The following is a 22,840-nucleotide window of genomic DNA, read 5'->3' as shown; positions in this document are numbered from 1 at the left end:
ATAGGGTCAGACTGAGAAAAATTGGGGTGAAAATCCACCATTTTGGGGCCGAAAAGGGGCGATTTTGGGGCTCATTTCCTCCCCATTTACCGCTATGTCGCTTATAGGGTTTTAATGCTATTTTTATGGGGTTTTTATGGGATTTTTATGGGATTTTTATGGGATTTGGGGTTTTTTCCACCCCATGGACCCTTATAGGTTCACAGTGGGGGATTTTGGGGCAAAAATCCGCCATTTTGGGTCCAAAAACTGGCGATTTTGAGGCTCATTTCCTCCCCATTTACCGCTATGTAACTTATAGGGTTTTAATGGGATTTTTATGGGGTTTTTTATGGGATTTCTGCCCTTTTTTCCCCTAAAACCCCACAGCCCGAGCGGGAAAAAATTCCGGAGCAAACCTCAGCTGGCTCGATATTTGGGGAACGCGGTGGATTTGAGTTGCTTCGATTTTCGGACGGGCAAAATGATGCCCAGCAAACTGCAGAAGAACAAACAGAGGTTGAGGAACGATTCGCTCAACCCCAATAAGGTGACGACCCTATAAAGCAGGCGCGACCCTATAAGGCTGCCATCCTATAAGGTGACCCTATAAGGTTCATGGCGGGATGGATCCGAGGAGGCTCAGGTCGATCCTGACCCTATAACTGCGATCCTGGCCCTATAACTGCGATCCTGACCCTATAACTGCGATCCTGGCCCTATAACTGCGATCCTGACCCTATAACTGCGATCCCGACCCTATAACCCCAATGCTGACCCTATAACTGTGATCTTGACCCTATAACCTGGATCCTGATCCTATAAGGCCGATCCTGGCCCTATAACTGTGATCCCAACCCTATAATCCCAATCCTGACCCGATAACCTCGATCCTGACCCTATAACTGCGATCCTGACCCTATAACCGCGATCCTGACCCTATAACCTGGATCCTGACCCTATAACCCCAATCCTGACCCTATAACCTGGATCCTGACCCCATAACTGCGATCCTGGCCCTATAATCCTGATCCTGACGCTATAATCCAAATCCTGACCCTATATCCCAGATCCTGACCCTATAACCCCGATCCTGACCCTATAACCCCGATCCTGACCCTATAACTGGGATCCCAACCCTATAACCCGGATCCTGACCCTATAACCCCAATCCTGACCCTATAAGGTGACCCTATAAGGTTCATGGCGGGACGGATCCGAGGAGGCTCAGGTCGATCCTGACCCTATAACAGCGATCCTGGCCCTATAACTGCGATCCTGACCCTATAACTGCGATCCTGACCCTATAACTGCGATCCTGGCCCTATAACCCCAATGCTGACCCTATAACTGTGATCTTGACCCTATAACCTGGATCCTGATCCTATAAGGCCGATCCTGACCCTATAACTGTGATCCCAACCCTATAATCCCAATCCTGACCCGATAACCTCGATCCTGACCCTATAACTGGGATCCTGGCCCTATAACCGCGATCCTGACCCTATAACCTGGATCCTGACCCTATAACCCCAATCCTGACCCTATAACCTGGATCCTGACCCCATAACTGCGATCCTGGCCCTATAATCCTGATCCTGACCCTATAATCCAAATCCTGACCCTATATCCCAGATCCTGACCCTATAACCCCGATCCTGACCCTATAACCCCGATCCTGACCCTATAACTGGGATCCCAACCCTATAACCCGGATCCTGACCCTATAACCCCAATCCTGACCCTATAAGGTGACCCTATAAGGTTCATGGCGGGACGGATCCGAGGAGGCTCAGGTCGATCCTGACCCTATAACAGCGATCCTGGCCCTATAACTGCGATCCTGACCCTATAACTGCGATCCTGACCCTATAACTGCGATCCTGGCCCTATAACAGCAATCCTGACCCTATAACCTGGATCCTGATCCTATAAGGCCGATCCTGACCCTATAACCTTGATCCTGACCCTATAACTGCGATCCTGACCCTATAACCCCAACCCTGACCCTATAGTCCCGATCCTGACCCTATAACCCAGATCCTGACCCTATAACTGTGATCCTGACCCTATAGCCCCGATCCTGACCCTATAAGGCCGATCCTGACCCTATAACCCAGATCCTGACCCTATAACCCGGATCCTGACCCTATAACCCGGATCCTGACCCTATAACCCCGATCCTGACCCTATAACCCCGATCCTGACCCTATAACCCCAGTCCTGACCATATAACCCTGATCCTGACCCTATAATCCCAATCCTGACCCTATAACCCTGATACTGACCCTATAACCCCGATCCTGACCCTATAACCCCAATCCTGACCCTATAGCTGCGATCCTGACTCTATAACCCCAATCCTGACCCTATAACCCCGATCCTGACCCTATAACTGCGATCCTGACCCTATAAGCCTGATCCTGACCCTATAATCCCAATCCTGACCCTATAACTGCGATCCTGACCCTATAACCCCGATCCTGACCCTATAACCCCAATTCTGACCCTATAACCTTGATCCTGACCCTACAACCCCCATCCTGACCCTATAACCCCAATGCTGACCCTATAACCCCAATCCTGACCCTATAACCCCGATCCTGACCCTATAATCCCAATGCTGACCCTATAACCCCAATCCTGACCCTATAACCCCAATCCTGACCCTATAAGAGCGATCCTGACCCTATAACCCGGATGCTGACCCTATAACCCCAATGCTGACCCTATAACCCTAATCCTGACCCTATAACCCCGATCCTGACCCTATAACCCCAATCCTGACCCTATAGCTGCGATCCTGACCCTATAACCCGGATCCTGACCCTATAACCCCAATCCTGACCCTATAACTGCGATCCTGACCCTATAACCCAGATCCTGGCCCTATAACCCCAATCCTGACCCTATAACCCCAATGCTGACCCTATAACCCCGATCCTGACCCTATAACCCCAATGCTGACCCTATAACCCCAATGCTGACCCTATAACCCCGATCCTGACCCTATAACCCCAATCCTGACCCTATAACTGGGATCCCGACCCTATAATCCCAATCCTGACCCTGTAATCCCAATCCTGGCCCTATAAGCCAAATCCTGACCCTATAACCCTGATCCTGACCCTATAACTGCGATCCTGACCCTATAACTGCGATCCTGACCCTATAACTGCGATCCTGACCCTATAACAGCAATCCTGACCCTATAACCTGGATCCTGATCCTATAAGGCCGATCCTGACCCTATAACCTTGATCCTGACCCTATAACTGCGATCCTGACCCTATAACCCCAACCCTGACCCTATAGTCCCGATCCTGACCCTATAACCCAGATCCTGACCCTATAACCCAGATCCTGACCCTATAACCCGGATCCTGACCCTATAACCCCGATCCTGACCCTATAACCCCGATCCTGACCCTATAACCCCAATGCTGACCCTATAACCCCAATCCTGACCCTATAACCCCAATGCTGACCCTATAACCCCGATCCTGACCCTATAACCCCAATGCTGACCCTATAACCCCGATCCTGACCCTATAACCCCAATCCTGACCCTATAACCTGGATCCTGACCCTATAACCCAGATCCTGACCCTATAACCCCAATCCTGACCCTATAACTGCGATCCTGACCCTATAACCCAGATCCTGACCCTATAACCCCGATCCTGACCCTATAACCCCAATCCTGACCCTATAATCCCAATGCTGACCCTATAACCTGGATTTGGGTTCTTATATGGGATTATTTGTAGGATTTCAGTTCCTATATGGGATTTCTTATGGGATTTTGGTCCTTTTATGGGATTTCTTATGGGGTTTCTGTTCTTATATGGGATTTCTTATGGGATTTTGGTTCTTTTATGGGATTTCTTATGGGATTTCTGTTCTTATATGGGATTTCTTATGGGTTTTTGGTTCTTATATGGGATTATTTGTAGGATTTGGGTTCTTATATGGGATTTCTTGTGGGATTTGGGTTCTTATATGGGATTATTGATGGGATTTGGGTTCTTTATGGGATTTCTTATGGGATTTGGGTCCTTTTATGGGATTTCTTATGGGGTTTCTGTTCTTATATGGGATTTCTTATGGGATTTTGGTTCTTTTATGGGATTTCTTATGGGATTTCTGTTCTTATATGGGATTTCTTATGGGTTTTTGGTTCTTATATGGGATTATTTGTAGGATTTGGGTTCTTATATGGGATTTCTTGTGGGATTTGGGTTCTTATATGGGATTATTGATGGGATTTGGGTTCTTTATGGGATTTCTTATGGGATTTGGGTCCTTTTATGGGATTTCTTATGGGGTTTCTGTTCCTATATGGGATTTTTAATGGGATTTTGGTCCTTTTATGGGATTATTTATGGGATTTTGGTTCTCTATGGGATTTCTTGTGGGTTTTTGGTTCTTATATGGGATTATTTGTAGGATTTGGGTTCTTATATGGGATTTTTAATGGGATTTCTGTTCTTATATGGGATTATTGATGGGATTTCTGTTCCTATATGGGATTATTTGTAGGATTTTGGTTGTTATATGGGATTTCTTATGGGATTTGGGCTCTTATATGGAATTATTAATGGGATTTGGGTTCTTATATGGGATTATTAATAGGATTTGGGTTCCTATATGGGATTATTGATGGGATTTGGGTTCTTATATGGGATTTCTTATGGGATTGTGGTTCTTATATGGGATTATTGATGGGATTTGGGTTCCTATATGGGATTATTTATAGGATTTGGGTTCTTATATGGGATTATTGATGGGATTTGGGTTCTTATATGGGATTATTAATGGGATTTGGGTTCCTATATGGGATTATTGATGGGATTTGGGTTCTTATATGGGATTTCTTATGGGATTGTGGTTCTTATATGGGATTATTGATGGGATTTGGGTTCCTATATGGGATTATTTATAGGATTTGGGTTCTTATATGGGATTTTTAATGGGATTTGGGTTCTTATATGGGATTATTGATGGGATTTGTGTTCTTATATGGGATTATTTGTAGGATTTTGGTTCTTATATGGGATTTCTTATGGGATTTTGGTCCTTCTATGGGATTATTGATGGGATTTCTGTTCCTATATGGGATTATTAATGGGATTTTGGTCCTTTTATGGGATTTTTAATGGGATTTTGGTCCTTTTATGGGATTATTGATGGGATTTTGGTTTTTATATGGGATTATTGATGGGATTTTGGTCCTTTTATGGGATTATTAATGGGATTTGGGTTCTTATATGGGATTATTTATGGGATCGTGCCTTTTTTTGGGCTTTCTTATGGGATTTTGGTCCTTTTATGGGATTATTGATGGGATTTCAGTTCCTATATGGGACTGTTGATGGGATTTGGGTTCTTTATGGGATTTCTGATGGCATTTCTGTTCCTATATAGGATTTCTTACGGGATTTTGGTCCTTTTATGGGATTTCTGATGGGATTTGGGTCCTTTTATGGGATTATTGATGGGATTTGGGTTCTTATATGGGATTATTAATGGGATTTGGGTTCTTATATGGGATTTTTTATGGGATTTGGGTTCTTATATGGGATTATTAATGGGATTTGGGTTCTTATATGGGATTTTTTATGGGATTTGGGTTCTTATATGGGATTATTAATAGGATTTGGGTTCTTATATGGGATTTTTAATGGGATTTGGGTTCTTTTATGGGATTATTGATGGGATTTGGGTTCTTATATGGGATTATTTGTAGGATTTGGGTTCTTTATGGGATTTCTGATGGCATTTCTGTTCCTATATGGGATTTCTGATGGCATTTTGGTCCTTTTATGGGGTTTTTAATGGGATTTGGGTTCCTATATGGGATTTCTTATGGGATTTGGGTTCTTATATGGGATTATTGATGGGATTTGTGTTCTTATATGGGATTATTTGTAGGATTTTGGTCCTTTTATGGGATTTCTTATGGGATTTTGGTCCTTCTATGGGATTTTTAATGGTATTTCAGTTCCTATATGGGATTTTTAATGGGATTTTGGTCCTTTTATGGGATTATTGATGGGATTTGGGTTCCTACATGGGATTATTTGTAGGATTTTGGTCCTTTTATGGGATTATTGATGGGATTTTGGTCCTTTTATGGGATTATTGATGGGATTTTGGTCCTTTTATGGGATTATTGATGGGATTTTGGTCCTTTTATGGGATTATTGATGGGATTTGGGTTATTATATGGGATTATTGATGGCATTTTGGTCCTTTTATGGGATTATTGATGGGATTTGGGTTCTTCTATGGGATTTTTAATGGGATTTCAGTTCCTTATATGGGATTATTGATGAGATTTTGATTCTTTATGGGATTTCTTATGGCATTTCTGTTCCTATATGGGATTTTTAATGGGATTTTGGTCCTTTTATGGGATTTCTGATGGCATTTTGGTCCTTTTATGGGATTATTGATGGGATTTGGGTCCTTTTATGGGATTATTGATGGGATTTTGGTCCTTTTATGGGATTATTGATGGGATTTGGCTTCTTATATGGGATTATTGATGGGATTTGGGTTCTTTTATGGGACTATTGAATGGATTTCTGTTCCTATATGGGATTATTTGTAGGATTTGGTTTCTTATATGGAATTATTTATAGGATTTCAGTTCCTATGTGGGATTATTGATGGGATTTGGCTTCTTATATGGGATTATTGATGGGATTTTGGTCCTTTTATGGGATTTTTTATAGGATTTCTGTTCTTATATGGGATTATTGATGGGATTTGGGTTCTTATATGGGATTATTAATAGAATTTGGGTTCTTACATGGGATTTTTAATGGGATTTGGGTCCTTTTATGGGATTTCTTATGGGATTTTGGTCCTTATATGGGATTATTGATGGGATTTCTGTTCCTCTCTGGGATTATTTGTAGGATTTTGGTCCTTTTATGGGATTATTGATGGGATTTCAGTTCCTGTATGGGATTATTGATGGGATTTGGGTTCGTTATGGGATTTCTGATGGCATTTCTGTTCCTATATAGGATTTCTTACGGGATTTTGGTCCTTTTATGGGATTTTTAATGGGATTTGGGTCCTTTTATGGGATTATTGATAGGATTTCTGTTCCTATATGGGATTTCTTACGGGATTTTGGTCCTTTTATGGGATTATTGATGGGATTTGGGTTCTTATATGGGATTTTTTATGGGATTTGGGTTCTTATATGGGATTATTAATAGGATTTGGGTTCTTATATGGGATTTTTAATGGGATTTGGGTTCTTATATGGGATTATTTATAGGATTTGGGTTCTTATATGGGATTATTAATGGGATTTGGGTTCTTTATGGGATTTCTGATGGCATTTCTGTTCCTATATGGGATTTCTGATGGCATTTTGGTCCTTTTATGGGGTTTTTAATGGGATTTGGGTTCCTATATGGGATTTCTTATGGGATTTGGGTTCTTATATGGGATTATTGATGGGATTTGTGTTCTTATATGGGATTATTTGTAGGATTTTGGTCCTTTTATGGGATTTCTTATGGGATTTTGGTCCTTCTATGGGATTTTTAATGGGATTTCAGTTCCTATATGGGATTTTTAATGGGATTTTGGTCCTTTTATGGGATTATTGATGGGATTTGGGTTCCTACATGGGATTATTTGTAGGATTTTGGTCCTTTTATGGGATTATTGATGGGATTTTGGTCCTTTTATGGGATTATTGATGGGATTTTGGTCCTTTTATGGGATTATTGATGGGATTTGGGTTATTATATGGGATTATTGATGGCATTTTGGTCCTTTTATGGGATTATTGATGGGATTTGGGTTCTTCTATGGGATTTTTAATGGGATTTCAGTTCCTTATATGGGATTATTGATGAGATTTTGATTCTTTATGGGATTTCTTATGGCATTTCTGTTCCTATATGGGATTTTTAATGGGATTTTGGTCCTTTTATGGGATTTCTGATGGCATTTTGGTCCTTTTATGGGATTATTGATGGGATTTGGGTCCTTTTATGGGATTATTGATGGGATTTTGGTCCTTTTATGGGATTATTGATGGGATTTGGCTTCTTATATGGGATTATTGATGGGATTTGGGTTCTTTTATGGGACTATTGAATGGATTTCTGTTCCTATATGGGATTATTTATAGGATTTGGTTTCTTATATGGAATTATTTATAGGATTTCAGTTCCTATGTGGGATTATTGATGGGATTTGGCTTCTTATATGGGATTATTGATGGGATTTTGGTCCTTTTATGGGATTTTTTATAGGATTTCTGTTCTTATATGGGATTATTGATGGGATTTGGGTTCTTATATGGGATTATTAATGGGATTTGGGTTCTTCTATGGGATTATTGATGGGATTTTGGTCCTTATATGGGATTTCTTATGGGATTTGTGTTCTTATATGGGATTATTGATGGGATTTCTGTTCCTATATGGGATTATTGATGGGATTTTGCTCCTTTTATGGGATTATTGATGGGATTTCAGTTCCTATATGGGATTATTGATGGGATTTTGATTCTTTATGGGATTTCTGATGGCATTTCTGTTCCTATATGGGATTATTAATGGGATTTTGGTCCTTTTATGGGATTTCTGATGGCATTTTGGTCCTTTTATGGGATTTCTGATGGCATTTTGGTCCTTTTATGGGATTTTTAATGGGATTTGGGTTCTTCTATGGGATTATTAATGGGATTTGGGTTCTTATATGGGATTATTTATGGGATCGTGCCTTTTTTTGGGCTTTCTTATGGGATTTTGGTCCTTTTATGGGATTATTGATGGGATTTCAGTTCCTATATGGGACTGTTGATGGGATTTGGGTTCTTTATGGGATTTCTGATGGCATTTCTGTTCCTATATAGGATTTCTTACGGGATTTTGGTCCTTTTATGGGATTTCTGATGGGATTTGGGTCCTTTTATGGGATTATTGATGGGATTTGGGTTCTTATATGGGATTATTAATGGGATTTGGGTTCTTATATGGGATTTCTTATGGGATTTGGGTTCTTATATGGGATTATTAATGGGATTTGGGTTCTTATATGGGATTTTTAATGGGATTTTGGTCCTTTTATGGGATTATTGATGGGATTTCTGTTCCTATATGGGATTATTTATAGGATTTTTGTCCTTTTATGGGATTATTGATGGGATTTGGGTTCTTATATGGGATTATTGATGGGATTTGGGTTCTTATATGGGATTATTAATGGGATTTGGGTTCTTATATGGGATTTTTTATGGGATTTGGGTTCTTATATGGGATTATTAATAGGATTTGGGTTCTTATATGGGATTTTTAATGGGATTTGTGTTCTTATATGGGATTATTTATAGGATTTGGGTTCTTATATGGGATTGTTAATGGGATTTGGGTTCTTTATGGGATTTCTGATGGCATTTCTGTTCCTATATGGGATTTCTGATGGCATTTTGGTCCTTTTATGGGGTTTTTAATGGGATTTGGGTTCCTATATGGGATTTCTTATGGGATTTGGGTTCTTATATGGGATTATTGATGGGATTTGTGTTCTTATATGGGATTATTTGTAGGATTTTGGTTCTTATATGGGATTATTGATGGGATTTTGGTCCTTTTATGGGATTATTGATGGGATTTGGGTTCTTATATGGGATTATTGATGGGATTTTGGTCCTTTTATGGGATTATTGATGGGATTTGGGTTCCTACATGGGATTATTTGTAGGATTTTGGTCCTTTTATGGGATTATTGATGGGATTTTGGTCCTTTTATGGGATTATTGATGGGATTTTGGTCCTTTTATGGGATTATTGATGGGATTTGGGTTATTATATGGGATTATTGATGGCATTTTGGTCCTTTTATGGGATTATTGATGGGATTTGGGTTCTTCTATGGGATTTTTAATGGGATTTCAGTTCCTTATATGGGATTATTGATGAGATTTTGATTCTTTATGGGATTTCTTATGGCATTTCTGTTCCTATATGGGATTTTTAATGGGATTTTGGTCCTTTTATGGGATTTCTGATGGCATTTTGGTCCTTTTATGGGATTATTGATGGGATTTGGGTCCTTTTATGGGATTATTGATGGGATTTTGGTCCTTTTATGGGATTATTGATGGGATTTGGCTTCTTATATGGGATTATTGATGGGATTTGGGTTCTTTTATGGGACTATTGAATGGATTTCTGTTCCTATATGGGATTATTTATAGGATTTGGTTTCTTATATGGAATTATTTATAGGATTTCAGTTCCTATGTGGGATTATTGATGGGATTTGGCTTCTTATATGGGATTATTGATGGGATTTTGGTCCTTTTATGGGATTTTTTATAGGATTTCTGTTCTTATATGGGATTATTGATGGGATTTGGGTTCTTATATGGGATTATTAATGGGATTTGGGTTCTTCTATGGGATTATTGATGGGATTTTGGTCCTTATATGGGATTTCTTATGGGATTTGTGTTCTTATATGGGATTATTGATGGGATTTCTGTTCCTATATGGGATTATTGATGGGATTTTGCTCCTTTTATGGGATTATTGATGGGATTTCAGTTCCTATATGGGATTATTGATGGGATTTTGATTCTTTATGGGATTTCTGATGGCATTTCTGTTCCTATATGGGATTTTTAATGGGATTTTGGTCCTTTTATGGGATTTTTAATGGGATTTTGGTCCTTTTATGGGATTTCTGATGGCATTTTGGTCCTTTTATGGGATTATTGATGGGATTTTGGTCCTTTTATGGGATTATTGATGGGATTTGGCTTCTTATATGGGATTATTGATGGGATTTTGGTCCTTTTATGGGATTTTTTATAGGATTTCTGTTCTTATATGGGATTATTGATGGGATTTGGGTTCTTATATGGGATTATTAATGGGATTTGGGTTCTTCTATGGGATTATTGATGGGATTTTGGTCCTTATATGGGATTTCTTATGGGATTTGTGTTCTTATATGGGATTATTGATGGGATTTCTGTTCCTATATGGGATTATTGATGGGATTTTGCTCCTTTTATGGGATTATTGATGGGATTTCAGTTCCTATATGGGATTATTGATGGGATTTTGATTCTTTATGGGATTTCTGATGGCATTTCTGTTCCTATATGGGATTATTAATGGGATTTTGGTCCTTTTATGGGATTTCTGATGGCATTTTGGTCCTTTTATGGGATTTCTGATGGCATTTTGGTCCTTTTATGGGATTTTTAATGGGATTTGGGTTCTTCTATGGGATTATTAATGGGATTTGGGTTCTTATATGGGATTATTTATGGGATCGTGCCTTTTTTTGGGCTTTCTTATGGGATTTTGGTCCTTTTATGGGATTATTGATGGGATTTCAGTTCCTATATGGGACTGTTGATGGGATTTGGGTTCTTTATGGGATTTCTGATGGCATTTCTGTTCCTATATAGGATTTCTTACGGGATTTTGGTCCTTTTATGGGATTTCTGATGGGATTTGGGTCCTTTTATGGGATTATTGATGGGATTTGGGTTCTTATATGGGATTATTAATGGGATTTGGGTTCTTATATGGGATTTCTTATGGGATTTGGGTTCTTATATGGGATTATTAATGGGATTTGGGTTCTTATATGGGATTTTTAATGGGATTTTGGTCCTTTTATGGGATTATTGATGGGATTTCTGTTCCTATATGGGATTATTTATAGGATTTTTGTCCTTTTATGGGATTATTGATGGGATTTGGGTTCTTATATGGGATTATTGATGGGATTTGGGTTCTTATATGGGATTATTAATGGGATTTGGGTTCTTATATGGGATTTTTTATGGGATTTGGGTTCTTATATGGGATTATTAATAGGATTTGGGTTCTTATATGGGATTTTTAATGGGATTTGTGTTCTTATATGGGATTATTTATAGGATTTGGGTTCTTATATGGGATTGTTAATGGGATTTGGGTTCTTTATGGGATTTCTGATGGCATTTCTGTTCCTATATGGGATTTCTGATGGCATTTTGGTCCTTTTATGGGGTTTTTAATGGGATTTGGGTTCCTTTATGGGATTTCTTATGGGATTTGGGTTCTTATATGGGATTATTGATGGGATTTGTGTTCTTATATGGGATTATTTGTAGGATTTTGGTTCTTATATGGGATTATTGATGGGATTTTGGTCCTTTTATGGGATTATTGATGGGATTTGGGTTCTTATATGGGATTATTGATGGGATTTTGGTCCTTTTATGGGATTATTGATGGGATTTGGGTTCTTCTATGGGATTTTTAATGGGATTTCAGTTCCTTTTATGGGATTATTGATGGGATTTTGATTCTTTATGGGATTTCTTATGGCATTTCTGTTCCTATATGGGATTTTTAATGGCATTTTGGTTCTTTTATGGGATTTCTGATGGCATTTTGGTCCTTTTATGGGATTTTTAATGGGATTTGGGTTCTTCTATGGGATTCCTAATGGGATTTTGCTTCTTCTCTGGGATTTTAGGGCAAACCCGACCTGAACACGGCCCTCCCCATCCGTCAGACAGCTTCCATCTTCAAACAACCCGTCACCAAAGTCACCAACCACCCCGACAACAAAGTGCGCTCCGACCCCCAGCGCCTGGCCGACCAACCGCGCCAGGTACCACCCCAAAAAGACCCCAATCCACCCCCAAATCCACCCCAAAAACCCCCAAAACCCCATTTTTGACCCCCAAATGCCCCCAAATCCCCCGTTTTGACCGCAAAATCCCCGTTTTCCACCCCCAAATCCCCATTTTGACCCCCAAATCCCCATTTTCCACCCTAAAATCCCCATTTTCCACCCCAAATCCCCCATTTTGACCCCCAAATCCCCATTTTCCACCCCAAAATCCCCATTTTCCACCCCAAATCCCCATTTTGACCCCAAAATCCCCATTTTCCACCCCCAAAAGACCCAAATCCACCCCTAAATCCACCCCAAATACCCCAAAATCCCCCATTTTGACCCCAAAATACCCCAAAATCCCCATTTTCCACCCCCAAATACCCCCAAATCCCCCGTTTTGACCCCAAAATCCCTATTTTCCATCCTAAATCCCCCATTTTGACCCCAAAATCCCCATTTCCACCCCCAAATACCCCCAAAATCCCCCATTTTGACCCCCAAAACCCCATTTTCCACCCCAAATCCCCCCAAATCCCCCATTTTGACCCCAAAATCCCCATTTTCCACCCCAAAATCCCCATTTCCCCCCCAAAATCCCCATTTTGACCCCCAAATCCCCATTTTCCACCCCAAAATCCCCATTTTGACCCCCAAATCCCCATTTTCCACCCCAAAATCCCCATTTTGACCCCCAAATCCCCATTTTCCACCCCAAAATCCCCATTTTGACCCCAAAATCCCCATTTTCCACTCCAAAATCCCCATTTTCTACCCTAAAATCCCCATTTTCCACCCCCAAATCCCCATTTTGACCCCCAAATCCCCATTTTCCACCCCAAAATCCCCATTTTGACCCCAAAATCCCCATTTTCCACTCCAAAATCCCCATTTTGACCCCAAAATCCCCATTTTCCACCCCAAAATCCCCATTTTGACCCCCAAATCCCCATTTTCCACCCCAAAAGCCCCATTCAATCCCCATTCAATCCCCATTTTCCACCGCAAATACCCCCAAAGCCCCATTTTCTACCCTAAAATCCCCATTTTCTACCCCAAATCCCCCATTTTGACCCCCAAATCCCTATTTTCCACCCCAAAATCCCCATTTTCCACCCCAAATCCCCATTTTGACCCCAAAATCCCCATTTTCCACCCCAAAAAGACCCCAATCCACCCCTAAATCCACCCCAAATACCCCAAAATCCCCCATTTTGACCCCAAAATACCCCAAAATCCCCATTTTCCACCCCCAAATACCCCCAAATCCCCCGTTTTGACCCCAAAATCCCTATTTTCCATCCTAAATCCCCCATTTTGACCCCCAAATCCCCATTTCCACCCCCAAATACCCCCAAAATCCCCCATTTTGACCCCCAAAACCCCATTTTCCACCCCAAATGCCCCCAAATCCCCCATTTTGACCCCAAAATCCCCATTTTCCACCCCAAAATCCCCATTTTGACCCCCAAATCCCCATTTTTGACCCCCAAATACCCCAAAATCCCCATTTTCCACCCCCAAATGCCCCCAAATCCCCCATTTTGACCCCAAAATCCCCATTTTCCACCCCAAAATCCCCATTTTGACCCCAAAATCCCCATTTTCCACCCCCAAATCCCCATTTTGACCCCCAAATCCCCATTTTCCACCCCAAAAGCCCCATTCAATCCCCATTCAATCCCCATTTTCCACCGCAAATACCCCCAAAGCCCCATTTTCTACCCTAAAATCCCCATTTTCCACCCCAAATCCCCCATTTTGACCCCCAAATCCCCATTTTCCACCCCAAAATCCCCATTTTCCACCCCAAATCCCCATTTTGACCCCAAAATCCCCATTTTCCACCCCAAAAAGACCCAAATCCACCCCTAAATCCACCCCAAATACCCCAAAATCCCCCATTTTGACCCCAAAATACCCCAAAATCCCCATTTTCCACCCCCAAATACCCCCAAAATCCCCCATTTTGACCCCAAAATCCCTATTTTCCATCCTAAATCCCCCATTTTGACCCCAAAATCCCCATTTCCACCCCCAAATACCCCCAAAATCCCCCATTTTGACCCCCAAAACCCCATTTTCCACCCCAAATCCCCCCAAAATCCCCCATTTTGACCCCAAAATCCCCATTTTCCACCCTAAAATCCCCATTTTCCCCCCCAAAATCCCCCATTTGGACCCCAAATCCCCATTTTCCACCCCAAAATCCCCATTTTCTACCCTAAAATCCCCATTTTCCACCCCAAATCCCCCATTTTGACCCCCAAATCCCCATTTTTGACCCCCAAATACCCCAAAATCCCCATTTTCCACCCCCAAATGCCCCCAAATCCCCCATTTTGACCCCAAAATCCCCATTTGCCACCCCCAAATACCCCAAAATCCCCCATTTTGACCCCAAAATCCCCATTTCCACCCCCAAATCCCCCATTTTGACCCCAAAATCCCCATTTTCCACCCCAAATCCCCTCTTTTGACCCCAAAATCCCCATTTTCCCCCCCAAAATCCCCATTTTCCACCCCAAAATCCCCATTTTCCACCCCAAAAGCCCCAAATCCACCCCAAATCCCCCCCAAATTCCCCATTTTGACCCCTAAATCCCCATTTTCTACACTAAAATCCCCATTTTCACCCCAAAATCCCCATTTTCCACCCCCAAATACCCCAAAATCCCCCGTTTTGACCCCAAAATCCCTATTTTCCATCCTAAATCCCCCATTTTGACCTCAAAATCCCCATTTCCACCCCCAAATGCCCCCAAAATCCCCCATTTTGACCCCCAAAACCCCATTTTCCACCCCAAATCCCCCCAAATCCCCCATTTTGACCCCAAAATCCCCATTTTCCACCCCAAAATCCCCATTTCCCCCCCAAAATCTTCCATTTTGATCCCCAAATCCCCATTTTCCACCCCAAAATCCCCATTTTCTACCCTAAAATCCCCATTTTCCACCCCCAAATCCCCATTTTTGACCCCCAAATCCCCATTTTTGACCCCCAAATACCCCAAAATCCCCATTTTCCACCCCCAAATACCCCCAAATCCCCCATTTTGACCCCAAAATCCCTATTTTCCATCCTAAATCCCCCATTTTGACCCCAAAATCCCCATTTTCCACCCCCAAATACCCCCAAAATCCCCCATTTTGACCCCCAAAACCCCATTTTCCACCCCAAATCCCCCCAAATCCCCCATTTTGACCCCAAAATCCCCATTTTCCACCCCAAAATCCCCATTTTGACCCCCAAATCCCCATTTTTGACCCCCAAATACCCCAAAATCCCCATTTTCCACCCCCAAATGCCCCCAAATCCCCCATTTTGACCCCAAAATCCCCATTTTCCACTCCAAAATCCCCATTTTGACCCCCAAATCCCCATTTTCCACCCCAAAAGCCCCATTCAATCCCCATTCAATCCCCATTTTCCACCACAAATACCCCCAAAGCCCCATTTTCTACCCTAAAATCCCCATTTTCCACCCCAAATCCCCCATTTTGACCCCCAAATCCCCATTTTCCACCCCAAAATCCCCATTTTCCACCCCAAATCCCCATTTTGACCCCAAAATCCCCATTTTCCACCCCAAAAAGACCCAAATCCACCCCTAAATCCACCCCAAATACCCCAAAATCCCCCATTTTGACCCCAAAATACCCCAAAATCCCCATTTTCCACCCCCAAATACCCCCAAATCCCCCGTTTTGACCCCAAAATCCCTATTTTCCATCCTAAATCCCCCATTTTGACCCCAAAATCCCCATTTCCACCCCCAAATACCCCCAAAATCCCCCATTTTGACCCCCAAAACCCCATTTTCCACCCCAAATCCCCCCAAAATCCCCCATTTTGACCCCCAAAACCCCATTTTCCACCCCAAATCCCCCCAAATCCCCCATTTTGACCCCAAAATCCCCATTTTCCACCCCAAAATCCCCATTTCCCCCCCAAAATCTTCCATTTGGACCCCAAATCCCCATTTTCCACCCCAAAATCCCCATTTTCTACCCTAAAATCCCCATTTTCCACCCCAAATCCCCCATCTTGACCCCAAAATCCCCATTTTTGACCCCCAAATACCCCAAAATCCCCATTTTCCACCCCCAAATGCCCCCAAATCCCCCATTTTGACCCCAAAATCCCCATTTGCCACCCCCAAATACCCCAAAATCCCCCATTTTGACCCCAAAATCCCCATTTGCCACCCCCAAATGCCCCCAAATCCCCATTTTTTACCCCCAAATGCCCCAAAATCCCCCATTTTGACCCCAAAATCCCCGTTTTCCACCCCAAAATCCCCATTTTCCATCCTAAATCCCCCATTTTCCACCCCAAAATCCCCATTTTCCGTTCCCAAATACCCCAAAATCCCCCATTTTGACCCCAAAATCCCCATTTTCCACCCCAAATCCCCTCTTTTGACCCCAAAATCCCCATTTTCCCCCCCAAAATCCCCATTTTGACCCCAAAATCCCCATTTTCCACCCCAAAATCCCCATTTTCCACCCCAAAATCCCCATTTTCTGTTCCCAAAGACCCCAAAATCCCCCATTTTGACCCCAAAATCCCCTTTTTGCACCCAAAATCCCCATTTTTCCCCCCCAAAAGCCCCAAATCCACCCCAAATACCCCCCAACCCCCATTTTCTACCCCCCAAATACCCCAAAATCCCCATTTCCACCCCCAAAATCCCCATTTTCCACCCCCAAATACCCCAAATCCCCCATTTTGACCCCAAAATCCCCCAGTTTGACCCCAAAACCCCCATTTTCCACCCCAAAAGCCCCATTTTCCACCCCCAAATCCCCCATTTTGACCCCCAAATCCCCATTTTCCCCCCCAAAAGCCCCAATTCCTCCCCCAAAATCCACCCCAAATACCCCAAAATCCCCATTTCCACCCCCCCAAATCCCCCATTTTGACCCCAAATTCCCCATTTGCCACCCCCAAATACCCCAAAGATCCCCATTTTTTACCCCGAAATGCCTCAAAAACCCCCATTTTGACCCCAAAATCCCCATTTGCCACCCCCAAATACCCCAAAATCCCCCATTTTGACCCCAAAATCCCCATTTGCCACCCCCAAATACCCCAAAATCCCCCATTTTGACCCCAAAATCCCCATTTGCCACCCCCAAATACCCCAAAGATCCCCATTTTTTACCCCGAAATGCCTCAAAAACCCCCATTTTGACCCCAAAATCCCCATTTGCCACCCCCAAATACCCCAAAATCCCCCATTTTGACCCCAAAATCCCCATTTGCCACCCCCAAATACCCCAAAGATCCCCATTTTTTACCCCCAAATGCCCCAAAATCCCCCATTTTGACCCCAAAATCCCCATTTTCCACCCCAAAATCCCCATTTCCCCCCCAAAATCTTCCATTTTGATCCCCAAATCCCCATTTTCCACCCCAAAATCCCCATTTTCTACCCTAAAATCCCCATTTTCCACCCCAAATCCCCCATTTTGACCCCCAAATCCCCATTTTTGACCCCCAAATACCCCAAAATCCCCATTTTCCACCCCCAAATACCCCAAAATCCCCATTTTGACCCCAAAATCCCCATTTGCCACCCCCAAATACCCCAAAATCCCCCATTTTGACCCCAAAATCCCCATTTTCCACCCCAAAATCCCCATTTTGACCCCAAAATCCCCATTTTCCACTCCAAAATCCCCATTTTCCACCCCAAAATCCCCATTTTGACCCCCAAATCCCCATTTTCCACCCCAAAATCCCCATTTTGACCCCCAAATCCCCATTTTCCACCCCAAAAGCCCCATTCAATCCCCATTCAATCCCCATTTTCCACCGCAAATACCCCCAAAGCCCCATTTTCTACCCTAAAATCCCCATTTTCTACCCCAAATCCCCCATTTTGACCCCCAAATCCCTATTTTCCACCCCAAAATCCCCATTTTCCACCCCAAATCCCCATTTTGACCCCAAAATCCCCATTTTCCACCCCAAAAAGACCCAAATCCACCCCTAAATCCACCCCAAATACCCCAAAATCCCCCATTTTGACCCCAAAATACCCCAAAATCCCCATTTTCCACCCCCAAATACCCCCAAATCCCCCGTTTTGACCCCAAAATCCCTATTTTCCATCCTAAATCCCCCATTTTGACCCCAAAATCCCCATTTCCACCCCCAAATACCCCCAAAATCCCCCATTTTGACCCCCAAAACCCCATTTTCCACCCCAAATCCCCCCAAATCCCCCATTTTGACCCCAAAATCCCCATTTTCCACCCCAAAATCCCCATTTCCCCCCCAAAATCTTCCATTTTGATCCCCAAATCCCCATTTTCCACCCCAAAATCCCCATTTTCTACCCTAAAATCCCCATTTTCCACCCCAAATCCCCCATTTTGACCCCCAAATCCCCATTTTTGACCCCCAAATACCCCAAAATCCCCATTTTCCACCCCCAAATGCCCCCAAATCCCCCATTTTGACCCCAAAATCCCCATTTGCCACCCCCAAATACCCCAAAATCCCCCATTTTGACCCCAAAATCCCCATTTCCACCCCCAAATCCCCCATTTTGACCCCTAAATCCCCATTTTCCACCCCAAATCCCCTCTTTTGACCCCAAAATCCCCATTTTCCCCCCCAAAATCCCCATTTTGACCCCAAAATCCCCATTTTCCACCCCAAAATCCCCATTTTCTGTTCCCAAAGACCCCAAAATCCCCCATTTTGACCCCAAAATCCCCTTTTTGCACCCAAAATCCCCATTTTTCCCCCCCAAAAGCCCCAAATCCACCCCAAATACCCCCCAAACCCCATTTTCTACCCCCAAGTACCCCAAAATCCCCATTTCCACCCCCAAAATCCCCATTTTCCACCCCCAAATACCCCAAAATCCCCCATTTTGACCCCAAAATCCCCATTTTCCACCCCCAAATGCCCCAAAATCCCCCATTTTGACCCCCAAATCTCCATGTTCCACCCCAAAATCCCCATTTTGACCCCAAAATCCCCATTTTCCACCCCCAAATCCCCATTTTCTACCCTAAAATCCCAATTTTCCACCCCAAAATCCCCATTTTCCACCCCAAAAGCCCCAAATCCACCCCCAAATCCACCCCCAAAACCCCAAAATCCCCATTTTTGACCCCCATTTCTCCCCCAAATCCCCATTTCCCCCCCAAAATCCCCATTTCCCCCCCAAAATCCCCATTTTCCCCCCCAAAATCCCCATTTTCCACCCCCAAATACCCCCAAATCCCCATTTTTTACCCCCAAATGCCCCAAAATCCCCCATTTTGACCCCTAAATCCGCATTTTCCACCCCAAATCCCCATTTTGACCCCAAAATCCCCATTTTCCACCCCAAAAAGACCCAAATCCACCCCTAAATCCACCCCAAATACCCCAAAATCCCCCATTTTGACCCCAAAATACCCCAAAATCCCCATTTTCCACCCCCAAATACCCCCAAAATCCCCCATTTTGACCCCAAAATCCCTATTTTCCATCCTAAATCCCCCATTTTGACCCCCAAATCCCCATTTCCACCCCCAAATACCCCCAAAATCCCCCATTTTGACCCCCAAAACCCCATTTTCCACCCCAAATCCCCCCAAATCCCCCATTTTGACCCCAAAATCCCCATTTTCCACCCCAAAATCCCCATTTCCCCCCCAAAATCTTCATTTTGATCCCAAAATCCCCATTTTCCACCCCAAAATCCCCATTTTCTACCCTAAAATCCCCATTTTCCACCCCAAATCCCCCATTTTGACCCCCAAATCCCCATTTTTGACCCCCAAATACCCCAAAATCCCTATTTTCCACCCCCAAATGCCCCCAAATCCCCCATTTTGACCCCAAAATCCCCATTTGCCACCCCCAAATACCCCAAAATCCCCCATTTTGACCCCAAAATCCCCATTTCCACCCCCAAATCCCCCATTTTGACCCCAAAATCCCCATTTTCCACCCCAAATCCCCTCTTTTGACCCCAAAATCCCCATTTTCCCCCCCAAATTCCCCATTTTGACCCCAAAATCCCCATTTTCCACCCCAAAATCCCCATTTTCCACCCCAAAAGCCCCAAATCCACCCCAAATCCCCCCCAAATTCCCCATTTTGACCCCTAAATCCCCATTTTCTACACTAAAATCCCCATTTTGACCCCAAAATCCCCATTTTCCACCCCAAAATCCCCATTTTCTGTTCCCAAAGACCCCAAAATCCCCCATTTTGACCCCAAAATCCCCTTTTTGCACCCAAAATCCCCATTTTTCCCCCCCAAAAGCCCCAAATCCACCCCAAATACCCCCCAAACCCCATTTTCTACCCCCAAGTACCCCAAAATCCCCATTTCCACCCCCAAAATCCCCATTTTCCACCCCCAAATACCCCAAAATCCCCCATTTTGACCCCAAAATCCCCATTTTCCACCCCCAAATGCCCCAAAATCCCCCATTTTGACCCCCAAATCCCCATGTTCCACCCCAAAATCCCCATTTTGACCCCAAAATCCCCATTTGCCACCCCCAAATCCCCCATTTTGACCCCAAAATCCCCATTTTCCACCCCCAAATACCCCAAAATCCCCATTTGCCACCCCCAAATGCCCCCAAATCCCCATTTTTTACCCCCAAATGCCCCAAAATCCCCCATTTTGACCCCAAAATCCCCGTTTTCCACCCCAAAATCCCCATTTTCCATCCTAAATCCCCCATTTTCCACCCCAAAATCCCCATTTTCCGTTCCCAAAATACCCCAAAATCCCCCATTTTGACCCCAAAATCCCCATTTTCCACCCCCAAATACCCCAAAATCCCCCATTTTGACCCCCAAATCCCCTTTTCCACCCCCAAATACCCCCAAAATCCCCCATTTTGACCCCAAAATCCCCATTTCCACCCTCAAATAGCTCAAAATCCCCCATTTTGACCCCAAAATCCCCATTTCCACCCCCAAATCCCCTTTTTCCACCCCAAAATACCCCCAAATCCCCCATTTTGATCCCCAAAACCCCATTTTCCACCCCAAAATCCCCCATTTTGACCCCAAAATCCCCATTTTCCACCCCCAAAAACCCCCCAAATCCCCTCAAAATCCCCAAATTTCCCCAAAATATACCCAAAATCCCCTGAAAATCCCCCATAATCCCCCGCAATCCCCCAATATCCCCCATAATCCCCCAAAATTCCCCCATAATCCCCCAAAATCCCCTGAAAGTCCCCCATAATCCCCCCAAATCCCCCATAATCCCCCAATATCCCCCCATAATCCCGCAAAATCCCCCATAATCCCCCAAAATCCCCTGAAAATCCCCCATAATCCCCCAAAATATCCCCATAATCCCCCAAAATCCCCCCCAAAATCCCCTTTTCCCCCCAAAATCCCCCATAATCCCCCAAAATCTCCCAAAATCCCCCAAAATCCCCTGAAAATCCCCCATAATCCTCCAAAATATCCCCATATTCCCCCATAATCCCCCATAATCTCCCAAAATCTCCCAAAATCCCCTGAAAATCTCCCATAATCCCCCAAAGTCCCCCATAATCCCCCAAAATCCCCCATAATCCCCCAAAATTCCCCCATAATCCCCTGAAAATCCCCCATAATCCCCCAAAATCCCCTGAAAATCCCCCATAATCCTCCAAAATATCCCCATAATCCCCCATAATCCCCCCCAAAATCCCCATTTCCCCCACAATCCCCCAGTTTCCCCCCCATCTCATTAATTAGTAATCAATCAATAACCGATCAACGCTAATGAACGGAAGCGCCCAGGCCCCGCATGCAAATTCCATCCTCCTTTCTGGAGCCTGATTGGATGGTTGGCAACGAAGCCTCATTCCTAATGCGTGACAGTCAATATGGAGACTCATTAGGGTTAATTAGCGGCGCTAATTAGCACTTAATTAACGGCTGCTTAATGAAACCCTTCCAGCTCTTCTGGGAGAAGCGTTTGCGCGGCCTCAGCGCCTCCGACGTCGGCCATGAGATCCTCAAAGCCATGGAGCTCCCGCGGGGACTGCAAGGTGACCTTTGACCCCCGGGCTTGACCTCTGACCCCATAGGTTGACCTTTGACCCCTCGGTTGACCTTTGACCCCGTGGGTTCCATAGAATGAGCTTTGACCCCATAGGACGACTCGAGATTCCATTGGACGGTCCATTGACCCCATGGATCCCATAGGACTGACCTTTGACCCCT

The 22,840-nt window shown here is 43.7% G+C and overlaps 1 protein-coding gene across 1 annotated transcript in view; it reads left to right on the top strand.

Moving 5' to 3' along the window:
• Window positions 1–369: 369 nt before the first annotated feature.
• The window catches only part of LOC306957682 (methyl-CpG-binding domain protein 2-like), a gene marked incomplete at both ends in the record, with an annotated part of 31,185 nt that continues 8,714 nt past the window's right edge, over window positions 370–22,840 (top strand). The window contains 3 exons of the mRNA XM_079551155.1: window positions 370–529; window positions 12,502–12,639; window positions 22,575–22,665. Coding sequence (XP_079407281.1) covers window positions 370–529; window positions 12,502–12,639; window positions 22,575–22,665 — 389 coding nt within the window. The remainder of the gene's footprint in view (window positions 530–12,501; window positions 12,640–22,574; window positions 22,666–22,840) is intronic.

The sequence above is a fragment of the Tetrao urogallus genome (assembly GCF_951394365.1).
Source record: "Tetrao urogallus genome assembly, contig: scaffold_81, whole genome shotgun sequence".
Taxonomy (NCBI): domain Eukaryota; kingdom Metazoa; phylum Chordata; class Aves; order Galliformes; family Phasianidae; genus Tetrao; species Tetrao urogallus.
The sequence above is the reverse complement of the archived record's forward strand: the minus strand, read 5'-3'. Positions and strand labels throughout refer to the sequence as shown.